Consider the following 11,480-nt stretch of genomic DNA (forward strand, 5'->3'; position numbering starts at 1 on the left):
ATTAGGATGTAGCTTATGTTTAATAAAATTGATATTTTGCTTAAGTTGCAAAAATGTATAGGCAATTAAATGCATCTGTTTTGTTATGTAATCATGTACAATTATGATCTGCTCAGTGATAACCACATTTATCTCGTCCTAAAGTGGTGTCCTTGAAGTTACTTGGTTGCACAATATTTTGGCAAGCTAAGCCTGTTCAAACAATAAAACAAGAACATTGAGGATTGAATTATATTAGTGATTTATTAATCTTAATTTAATTCACACAAACTGTTACAGACCATTAGCAGTCATATCATAGTCCCGTTATTCAACAAGCAACATTCTTTTTTTTTTTTAGAGATAAGAATAAGATGAGCATCTCCCTCTGATGAATGACGTTGTATGTTAACAGGTGACTAGACCAAGGACCAAGGAAGGACTATAACATGCTGGTGAGTGATGGGGCCTTCCGTGTAACCATCACACTTTGCTTGAATAAACCATTATTAAACTTGGATTTCACAATGGATTTTGGTTATCTGTAATGTTTATTGTGCACAGCTACACGTCAAGTTATATTCAGGTGTTTCAAAAAGAATGGATATTAAATTATTAATTTTTATTACTGTGTACATTGCTGCAGCAGAACATCTGGATATCGTTGAGGGCGGTGTCATCTCCTTTGCCTTGTTCTCCTTCAACTTTGGTCAGGATCCCACAGATACCATGATTGCAAGAACTGCTCCAATCTTTATATGTTCCCCAAGGCAGTCCAACTCCTTCTAGCTGACGACCATCTGAACATCTGAACTTGATGTTGTTGACTGTGGTATCATCACCTTTCCCCTGTGGTGGCTCCACTTTCAATGAGAAGGAAACCAAGTGACCATTTAAACAATAAAAAGGAGATGTCCATGAACCCCACCTAGGGATATAATAAAAAGTAAACATAAATAAGAAAAATAAGTGTATTCGTAATATCAAGTTAAAAACATAATGATTTTGATAATATGTTTAGGTGAAGAGCACAGCTTAAACAAAGAAATGGTGTGTTCATATGCAAACCACAATCATGATTAGAAGAACATGTTTCAATAAAATGAGGGAAATTTAGAATTCTTTGTGCTGTGAGACAAGTAGTTTTGGATAGCTAGACATGCTGACTTACGGTCCTTGTGAAGACGAAATAGAGAAAATTTATGCCAAACTTACCGTAATTTTCTTTTCCTGGCTATTTCTCATGGCAGCATCACTTATGGGTAGCTCCTCCCTTAGCAGTCACAGGACAGGAATTAATTAGATTAATTAATTAATTAGACTGATAGGTATAAAGAGTCCCTCCTCCCCTTACACCACAGTCCAATTATAAAGCTGAAAATAAAAATGGGCGGGAACCCTGATGCTGCCATGAGAAATAGCCAGGAAAAGAAAATTACGGTAAGTTTGGCATAAATTTTCTCTATTCCTGGCTAATCATGGCAGCATCACTTATGGGTAATACCCAAGCTCACAAAATTAGGGTGGGAATAAAATTATGATAAAACACACAGAACAAATCAATATGCTATGACTGAATTTAATATCAACGGGACAAAGAAACCGTAGACAAGACACTCTTCCCAAATGAGGTGGAAGGAGCATCCACATCAAGTTTGTAGTGTTTCATGAACGTCATCGGGGAAGACCAGGTGGCTGCCTTGCAAATGTCATCGTATGGAACCTCTGCCCAATTAGCCCAGGAAGTTGACAATGCTCTGGTTGAATGAGCCTTGATCTTCAGCGGAGGAGAGCGATCTTTATTGAGATAAGCCTTTCTGATTACAAGAGCAATCCAACGCTTTAATGTAGATAGAGAGGCTGCCTCACCTCTCCTGGCTCCTGAAGGCAAAACGAAAAGCTGGTGAGTTTTTCTGTAAGGAGCAGAACGTTCAAGGTACACAGACAGGCAGTCCATAACATCCAAACGATGCCACTTGATCTCCTCTGGTGAAGAAGGATTGGGATAGAAGGATGGCAGGACCACTTCTTGAGATAGATGGAAACGAGAGACCACTTTAGGCAGAAATGCTGGATTGGGTTTCAGGCACACCCTATTGTGGTAGAATTGGAGACAAGAAGGCAAGGTGGAGAAGGCCTTGATCTCTGAAATTCTCCTAGCGGAAGTAATTGCTACTAAGAACAATGTTTTGTAAGTTAGGAGGACAGCATCCAAATTCTCAAGAGGAACGAATAGATCCTCAGACAGGTAGTCAAGAACAAGCGGAAGGTCCCAAGACTGAACTTTAAGAGTGCTGATGCTAAGACCCTTATCCAGACCTTCCTGCAGGAACTCCAAGATGTCAGTGTTGCGAGGGCGTATGAAGTCAACTTGCTTGGCCGAAGCCCATTCCTGAAACACATCCCAGATTCTATGGTAGCATGAAGACGTAGAAGCCTTCCTTGAGTGTAAGAGAGTATTGACCACTGCTTCTGAAAGGCCTAATTGTTGAAGTCTTTCTTTTTCAAGACCCACACCCCCAATTTGAGGCGTTCCGGATGAGGATGGGATATTGGACCCTGTGTTAGCAGATCCTTCAATATAGGCAGGGGCCGAGGCTGTTCCTGGCTCAGCGTTGACAGTAGGGGAAACCACGGCCTTCGAGGCCAAATCGGGATAACGGCAATAACGGTTTTTCCTTCTGCCCAAACTTTTCTCAGGAATCTGGGTATCATGGGTAGGGGAGGGAACGCATACCCCAGATCGAACGACCAAGGAAGAGATAGAGCATCCTGGCCCAGTGCCTGACTCTCTGAGTGGAGGGAGTAGTAATTCTCCACCTGGCGATTCCTGAACGAGGCCATCAGGTCGATCTGGGGCATGCCCCACCGACGGGTGATCCAAGCGAAAACTGACTGGTGAAGTTTCCATTCTCCCGGGAGAATTTCCGACCTGCTGAGAAAATCCGCCGCTACGTTCTCTGAGCCTGGAAGATAGATAGCCTTCAGTCCCTGGAGATAGGTCATGGCCATCACCATTAGAGGAGCCAGCTCTTTTAAGAGCTGCTTGCTCCTTGTGCCTCCCTGGTTGTTTATATAAGAGGCCACCGCTCGGTTGTCCGTCTTGATCAACACCCAGGAACTCCTGATCTCTGGAAGGAACACTTGAATGGCCTTGGAAACAGCTCGCAGTTCTCTTAGGTTCGAGTGGAGCCGACTTTCTTCTCGAGTCCACCACCCCTGAGTCCATGAGGAATCGAGGTGGGCACCCCAACCAGAAGAACTGGCATCCGTCGTAATGACGGTCCACGGAGGTTCTTCTAAAGGAAAACCCTTTGCTAGGTTCTTCCCGTTCCTCCACCAGTCCAACTCTCTTCTTATTGGCAGGGGCAGAGAAATTTCCTGATCCCAATCCGTTTTTCCTCTGTCGAACTGGAGAAGAAAACAACTCTGTACCGGTCGAAACTTCCATTGGGCCCACTTCACCAAACCTATCGTAGATGTCAAAGAACCCAGGAGACTCATGACTTCCCTTGCCGAGGCCTTCTCGAGAACCTGGAGCTTCTTGACCTTGTCTTGTAGCTTCAGGACCCTCTCCGGAGACAAAAACACATGAGCAGAAATGGTATTTATCACTGCTCCGAGGAACACGATGGTCTGAGACGGAATCAGGGAGCTTTTTTCTATGTTGAGAAGCCACCCGTGATCTTGCAGGATGTTCATTGCCATTAATGTATGATGCTCCACTATTCCCTGCGAAGGCCCTACGATGAGTATGTCGTCCAGGTAATGGAATATCTCGATACCTCTCATCCTTATGACGGCAATCAGAGAGACAAGGACCTTCAAGAAAGTCCTTGGCGCTAAGCTGAGACCAAACGGAAGTCCTCGGAATTGGAAATGTCTTCCTAAGGCCCAGAATCGAAGGAACTGCATGTGGTTGCTGTTTACAGGGATTTGGTAGTAGGCGTCTTTTAAGTCTATGGAGGTCATCCAATCTCCTGGTTTTACGCACTTTAGGATAGTCTGTAAGGATTCCATTTTGAAAGTCCTTACGTCTAGAAAGGCGTTCACTCCTTTTAGGTTCAGGATGAGACGCCACTTTCCCTGGGGCTTTGGGGCCAAAAACACAGTGGAATACATCCCCTGGAATCTTTCGTGAGAAGGGACTTCCTCCAACACCTTCTGTCCCAACAGAGTGGAAATGCAAGTCCTCATGGCCCTTCGTTTGACACCTTCTGACACTTTTGATTTTCTGAAATGGGCAGCACGTGGACGAGAGGAAAATTCTATCCTGTAGCCTTCTTTTATGATTGAGGTGACCCACTCGTCTGTGACATTTGCGGCCCACACCGGGTAAAAGAACTGCAGTCTTCCACCCACCGTACCCGGATGGGCCCGAGGACCTTCAGAAGGTCTTCCCGGAGGTCCTGGCACCTCTACCTCTGGAAGCCTTATTGGAAGAGGAGTGAGAGAAGGACTTCCACGAAGAGTTCCTGGAATACTCCCTTCCGGGCTTGTAGCTTCTACTGTCCCGAAAGGACCGATCCTTAAATCGCCTGGTTTTCCAGGAGGAGGAAAAACCCTTTCTGCTGACTTGTGGAAGAAACGCTTTTTTCCCATCAGCCGCTTTCTGAATGGCATCCTCCAGGATCTTACCAAACAGGAGGTCCCCTTGGAACGGTAGACCACACAAGGACGCCTTGGAGGCATAGTCCGCCCCCCAGGAATGAAGCCACAAAGCCCTTCTGGAGGCCACCGATAGGGCCATACCTTTGGCAATCATGCGAGTGATGTCCAGGGAGGCTTCAGAGCAAAATTCAGTGGCAAGGCTCAAATCCTTGAGACTTCCCAGGAGATGTTCTCTACGGACACCTTGGTCAATATCTTCCTCCAAATTAGCGAGCCAAACTCGCAAGGCCCTGGAGAGAGTGGTCAGCGCCACTGCCGGATGAAGGGCGGAGCCTAGCGCCAGATAGGCTTTAATCAGGTCACCATCCATACGCTTTTCCATAGGTTCTCTCAAGTATGCCATGGAGTCTATAGGAAGCGTGGTCTTTTTAGCCATATGGATCACTGCGGCATCAATCTTGGGAACCGAATTCCAAAGGCAGCAGTCCACGGCAGAATAAGGATAAGTCCTAGTGAATTTGTTTTTCAAGGTGGACTTCCTCTCCGGCTTATTCCACTCCTGAAGGATCATGTCCTTTATAGAGGAATGCACAGGGAACGTCGGTCTATTAGGTTTCAGATCCTCAAAAAACCTGTCAGCCTCTTTCAATTCAGACTTTTCTTCCGTGAGGCTAAGAGTGTCTCTGAGGAGGTTAATAAGCCGATCCACAGATTTAGAGTCCAGAGACCTGGAGACATAGTCCGCCTCCTCCTCCTCCTCATCAGAGACCTCCCACAGGTCCGGATCCTCCTCAGAGCTGGAAGACTGAGGTTCCGCTCTGCGTCTCTTAGGAGGGCCACCACATCCCGTGGTAGACTTAAAACCCTCAGCAATTGCACGGGAAATCCAGAGCTTAAGATCATCCTGCGGTGAAGTCTTACTGGGGACATTAGCCGCTTCCGACAAGCATTCCCTGCAGAGGTTCCTTCCAGGCGGAGCAGGTGATGAGCAATTAATGCATTTATTGGACTTTTCCCTTGATTTCCTCGCTGGGGAATCCAGATGCTTGCTGGGGCTGAAATAAAGCCATATATGACATATATTACAGGCTTAGTTAGGCACTCTTTTTAACAACCCCCCCCAATAGAAAAAATTGAATGGCTCACCTATGTTTTCTAGAGAGGGATCTTGCAGAGGCAGAGGGGGAATCCATACTACAAGGAAGAACCAAAGGGAAATTCAACACACAATCCTAATCAAAAGGTCAGAGCAGACTGACCAGCAAGAGAAATTAAAACAACCTCAAACAAGAATAATCAGGAATCCTACCTTATAACGACACAAAGACCTCCAGGCAGCCAAGAAACAGCAAAGGGCGAACTGCAGGGGAGTCAGGAACGAGATCTCCGAACAGCTGATGCAGCGCACGATCAGACAGGCAGAATCTGCCTGTTTAAATAGAGCCGGGAAAAAACCATCCGGTCCGCGCATGCGCAGACCGCTGGAACGCACGCAGTGCGCTCGCGGCCAATGAAAATCACTTCCGGGTTCGCCGGATCCCGAGTCCCAGCCTGCGATGCCCGAACCCCCAGGAAGCCACAGGCAGTCGGGGAATAGCCCCATGGGCCAGAAGGCATAGCCAACAATCCAAGAGACCCCACAGGAAACCGGACAAGCAACAGGTAGGAGCACTCCAGGGCCCCCTAGTATGGATCCCAAGAACTGCCAGAAATAGGTGCAGGGGGGGGATATTTTGGACCCCAATTAAGAGGGGCAAGCTGATAACAAGGGGAATTTTTAAGGAAGACCAACCCCATCAGGCAAATAGAAATCCAGTGTCTCCCTCAGAACACCTAAATCCCACGCAGCGGTTCAGTACTTACACAGAACCTGACCCAGTTAGTCCTGCCCATGCAGGCTGTTTACTGGGGCCTTCAAATGAAGAGAGGCTGAACTTCATTTGGAACGAACCCACGACAAACGCAGGAAGGTGGCCATAAAAGAAAAGGTTAAAAGTCCTGTAGAACTTGCTAAGGACAGGAAAAAAGACTGTGGTGTAAGGGGAGGAGGGACTCTTTATACCTATCAGTCTAATTAATTAATCTAATTAATTCCTGTCCTGTGACTGCTAAGGGAGGAGCTACCCATAAGTGATGCTGCCATGATTAGCCAGGAATTGTCTTTTCTGGATAGCTTTTGTAACGGGGAATGCAGTGTAATGTAATCCCATTCACAGCTGTGTCATCACCCTTCCCCTGTATCGATTCTGCCTAAATACACAAGGATGGATACAAAATATAACAAACATAATCATTTGAGAGAAGATATTACTGATTACAGTGAAGGCAATAGCAGGCGTGCATACACCTTCCTAGATATAGGTTTTCAGTTTTATATTTCCGGATCTATAACCATATATAAATATTTGTTTTTATAAACTTCCATGATAAAATGCTATTTCTGCCTATAGGCAAATATCTCAGACAATGTCTAAAATATTAAAATATTATTCTCTCACAAGTCTTTTGTAAAGGATGAATTGTCAAATAAAAAAATAAATGTTCATTGACTTCTACTTCAGCCTTTTTTTTATTGTGTACTCATTATGATTGAAAACAATCTCGGTCTCTCACAGTGAGGAAATTGGATTTTTCAAGTGCAGTTTTATTGTCAAAAAGTTTCTGTCCAACATTTGGGTACACTACCCCTTTAAATCAAGCCGTTTTCAGCAGAGCATGCTAGCAATGTTAGAAGGCAAACTAAACAGTTGCTTTCCATTACTACTGATTACTGTGCCAATGCTGTATTCACAGTACATTCACAGTACTTTTATCTCCTTAACACCTTCACTACCAAGAAGTTTGCAAAAATAAACACCTTCAGAATCCGAGTAATTTGGGTGTCTTGGAAAGTAATGTTTAATCGTAACTTTCATTTCAGTATGTGTAGAAAGCACATTAAGGCAGAACCTGTAAAAAAAAAAAAAAAAACTAATAACAAAACATAATATAGTATGTATTTTTATGTTTTCACATGTAATATGAAAAATATTATATACCTATTAACTTGCCCATGTGGATACCAATATGTAGGTAAAACCAGAAGAGAATTGAAGACAAGAATTCGAGAACATATTTGCAATATAAAAATGTTAAATCATAGTGTTTCCCAAATTTCTTTGAGAAGAACGGCAGTGCGTCTAGTAAATTGATCAAACAAAAGACCATTGGAGAGCGAGAGACATAGTTAATAATTTATTAATGTATTGATTTTGATGTAATTTCTTTTATTTACTAAGGATCACACATACCTGTACTGTTTAACCAACACAAAAACACTGACAGACACACCCACCCGCAGGTACACATATAGTGACATACACACTGACACTCTCACAGATACATAGATCCTCACTGATTTGATACACTCTGAGAGACAGACACACACACTGACAGACACACACACTGACAGGCAGACACACACTCACTCACTGACAGACACACACTCACTGAAAGACAGACATACACTCACTGACAGACAAACCCACACATTCACTGGCAGACACACTCACTGACAGACAGGCACACATACACACTCACTGACAGACACACTCACAAACTCTTCACACAAATTTGATCATACACTTAAAAAATTACTTTAAAAAAAAAAAATATTATTCTAATTTAAATCCACCCAGCCTACCTATCTGGAGTGGATTCTTTCCCTGGGGTCCAGCGTGGCTGTTGTTGGCTGGGGACTTTTGTGCTGCTGGCTTCTTTGCTGGTGGGGGGCTTCCTGTGGCTGTGGGGGGCTTCTTTGCTTTGCTGGTGGGGGGTGGGGGCTTCTTTGGCTCGTTTGCTGCTGGGGATGGAGCTCCTCTGGCTGCCAGGCATGGAATGCAGGCACTGAGGGAGCTGTAATCTTGCTCTGCTCCCTCGCGCACCACTTGGTGATGCCGGGGCCAGACTGATTTAAATTTCAAGCTCCTGGCATCACAGAAGGGTGTGCAAGGGAGCAGAGCAAGAGGAGCTCACAGATCAGCGCCCCCTCACCACTTGGTTGCAAAGCTCATTGCTGCCTGCCCTAGGACATGAGGTTAGCAAGGCATTTGCTGGGACATTTGGGGGGCGTAGAGTGTGTGTAGTATATTTTGTGTGTAAGTGCACGGGGTGTAGTGTGTATATAGGGTGGGTGTGTATTTAGGGAGTATAGAGTGTGTGTAGTAAGTTTGTGTGTAAGTGCAGGGGGTGTAGTGCAGGGGAGGGCTTGCAGCCTTAGGCCTGATGGGCAAAACCAGTCAAGTGGCCCATTGCACCACCAAATCAGTTCACCATCCATGCCCACCTTTTCCTGGTTTTATAATGGATATTGATGTTATGCTAATCAGTAGCTCTTTGCCATACCCGCTCCTTCACGGCTCTGACTTTCAATGTTGTCAGAGTGCAGGCTGAGAATCACTGAGCCTGTGCTCTGACTCACTAACTGAGTGCCGGAACCACGAGGGAGAGGTTATAATCTGACTGCACCTACTGCTGGTGCGCACCAGTGGACCACCAGCGAATTTTTTAAATTGAATATGCTGGTGTCCCCAACTTGTGAGCTGTGTTGGCCGCCGGGCGCCTCTGTTGTCATGGCACCCTGCGTGACCGCACAGCTTGCACACCCCAATGGATAAAACTTACCAGGAAAGGTTAAAGGAACTTAACATGTATAGCTTGGAGGAAAGACGAGACAGGGGGGATATGATAGAAACATTTAAGTAAATAATGGGAATCAACACAGTAAAGGAGGAGAGTATATTTAAAAGAAGAAAAACTACCACAACAAGAGGACATAGTCTTGAATTAGAGGGGCAATGGTTTAAAAATAATATCCGGAAGTATTACTTTACTGAGGGGGTAGTGGAATACAGTCAATCAATCTGTGTTCAGTACTGTAAAGCTGACAGCTTGGTGACTTTTGGTCCTGCTGAGCTGTGACAGGCATAATTTGCAAACTACATTTGCAGTAAGCTGTATTTCCCTGCATGCTCTCCAGTCGATCACACAGTGATCATACCTTTGGGGTCTCCCTCTCTCTGAGTGCAGGCTCATGTATGTACGTAGTGGGGAATTACGATGCCACGTACACATAACTAACCCCATTCAACCTCCCAATAACGAAAGAAAACGTAGTATGGATGAACAGGCCACAGCATTTATTAAAACATAAATAAATTACTGTATAACACATCCATAACTTCCTTTATTAAACTCTTCTTTTCTGTAACAAATTGTTAGAAATAAATAAGCATAAATTAACATATATACATATATATAACTCAACACACAGTGTCATACAGAAACCCGACCGTCCTTGCCAATAAACATCCTGTGGTTCCTAAAAACCACTTCCTCTCACCTCCCCACACGTCATAAAAACATAAACTTCCAATGCCCGCCATCAGCCGACCTTATCCACGCTCGATGGGCACGAGACCTCGGGCAACCTAAAGTTAAACCTTTGGAGCAGGGGAGGTTGAGACCTGAAAACATAATGAACTTACTCCATCCTAAACATAACCACTCAAAACTTAATTGGCAAGGACATACCCCCGACTCGCTGTGACTAACTAAACCTACACGGGGTGGGCGGGCGGGAAGCTGTTTGCTGGCCCGATTCCCAAGTGGCACTGAGGTAAGACCTCCCTCCTACTAGCTTACATAACCCTAACCCCACCCCCACACACACACACTTCCAAAGACACTCCCACGCATCTATCCCCACACTCCTACATGTGCCCTTGTCCGCTTAGCTGCGCTATCTCCCCAGGGCCTGAATCCCTGTGACTCAGCGTGAACATTCAGACATTGTGATTTAAATGGATTTTAAGGGTGTATGCATCAATCACTTTGAGCTCTGCCTACAGCTTATTGGTCAATGTGGGGCCACTAACTATGGCCCCAGCTGACAGGTGGGATACATGGATATCGATTTATTCCAACGACTCCCTTGGATTTAACTCTGCTCACACCATAATGCAGGGTTGTTCCATGCCACTGGCATGAAACGCCCTAGCAGCGGGACGGGGATTAAACAATCAAACGATTCTCACTAAACAATTGTCTTTACCGGTAGTCACTTCCTCCAAGGCTTAGACCCTTCCTTGTTCTTTTTCCCGTTATGCAAAATAGCCTAAATAACACATGAATCTCACAGAGTTAACAAGCATTACCAGTATATCATTGCACTAAGGGAGTTTTCTGAAGTGTGTATACCATTATTTTAATTACTATTTTCTTAATAAGTGTCGCTCAATAACTCTACGGCTAATCAGCCTTCCATAAAATGTGTTTGCTTTAATTACTGTACCTTGAGAGCGAATCCTTTGGCCACGTATCCTTCTGGACACCATTCAATTCTTCCCCAGTTGCCCCAGCTGCCTCCATTCGATACACTGATAACAGTATAGTCACCATAGTCACTAGTTACTAAGGAGAACAGAGAGAGCAGGACAATAGAAGAGACAGTGAGACTCATAGTGTAGCTATGCTCTGCGTCAGCTTGAGATGATAAGAGAGGCTTTAAACAACTGGCCACAAACTCCCAATTTATATAGTGGATGAGCACAAAGGCCAATGTGAGGTAGCTTCCCATAAATGTTATATTTCCGTAACACCTCTCGTGTTTCTGGGAAGAGTACAGAACAAACAGAGTTTTGGAAATGATTTCATCATCACACTGCAGGTTAAAGCTTCCCCTTTCTTTCCAAATAATTATTATTCTTTTTTTTTACCTTGGTTAAAAACCAACTAAGGAAAAAGGTACATAAGAAAAAAATGGAAAACCATCTCTCCATCCACAACAATATATATATATATGTATATGAATAGGACACTATATATATATATATACACGAGAGTGATACTTT

The 11,480-nt window shown here is 44.5% G+C and overlaps 1 protein-coding gene across 1 annotated transcript; it reads right to left on the reverse strand.

Moving 5' to 3' along the window:
• Positions 1 to 217: 217 nt before the first annotated feature.
• On the reverse strand, positions 218 to 11,153 carry LOC134603612 (vitelline membrane outer layer protein 1-like). The gene is made up of 4 exons (XM_063449747.1): positions 10,922 to 11,153; positions 6,745 to 6,840; positions 1,151 to 1,167; positions 218 to 907 (listed from the first exon to the last, which is right to left on the reverse strand). Exons 1-4 carry the CDS (start codon positions 11,087 to 11,089, stop codon positions 595 to 597), a joined length of 594 nt encoding a protein of 197 aa, XP_063305817.1. The 5' UTR covers positions 11,090 to 11,153; the 3' UTR covers positions 218 to 594.
• Positions 11,154 to 11,480: the final 327 nt, after the last annotated feature.

The sequence above is a fragment of the Pelobates fuscus genome, chromosome 3, assembly GCF_036172605.1.
Source record: "Pelobates fuscus isolate aPelFus1 chromosome 3, aPelFus1.pri, whole genome shotgun sequence".
Lineage (NCBI taxonomy): Eukaryota > Metazoa > Chordata > Amphibia > Anura > Pelobatidae > Pelobates > Pelobates fuscus.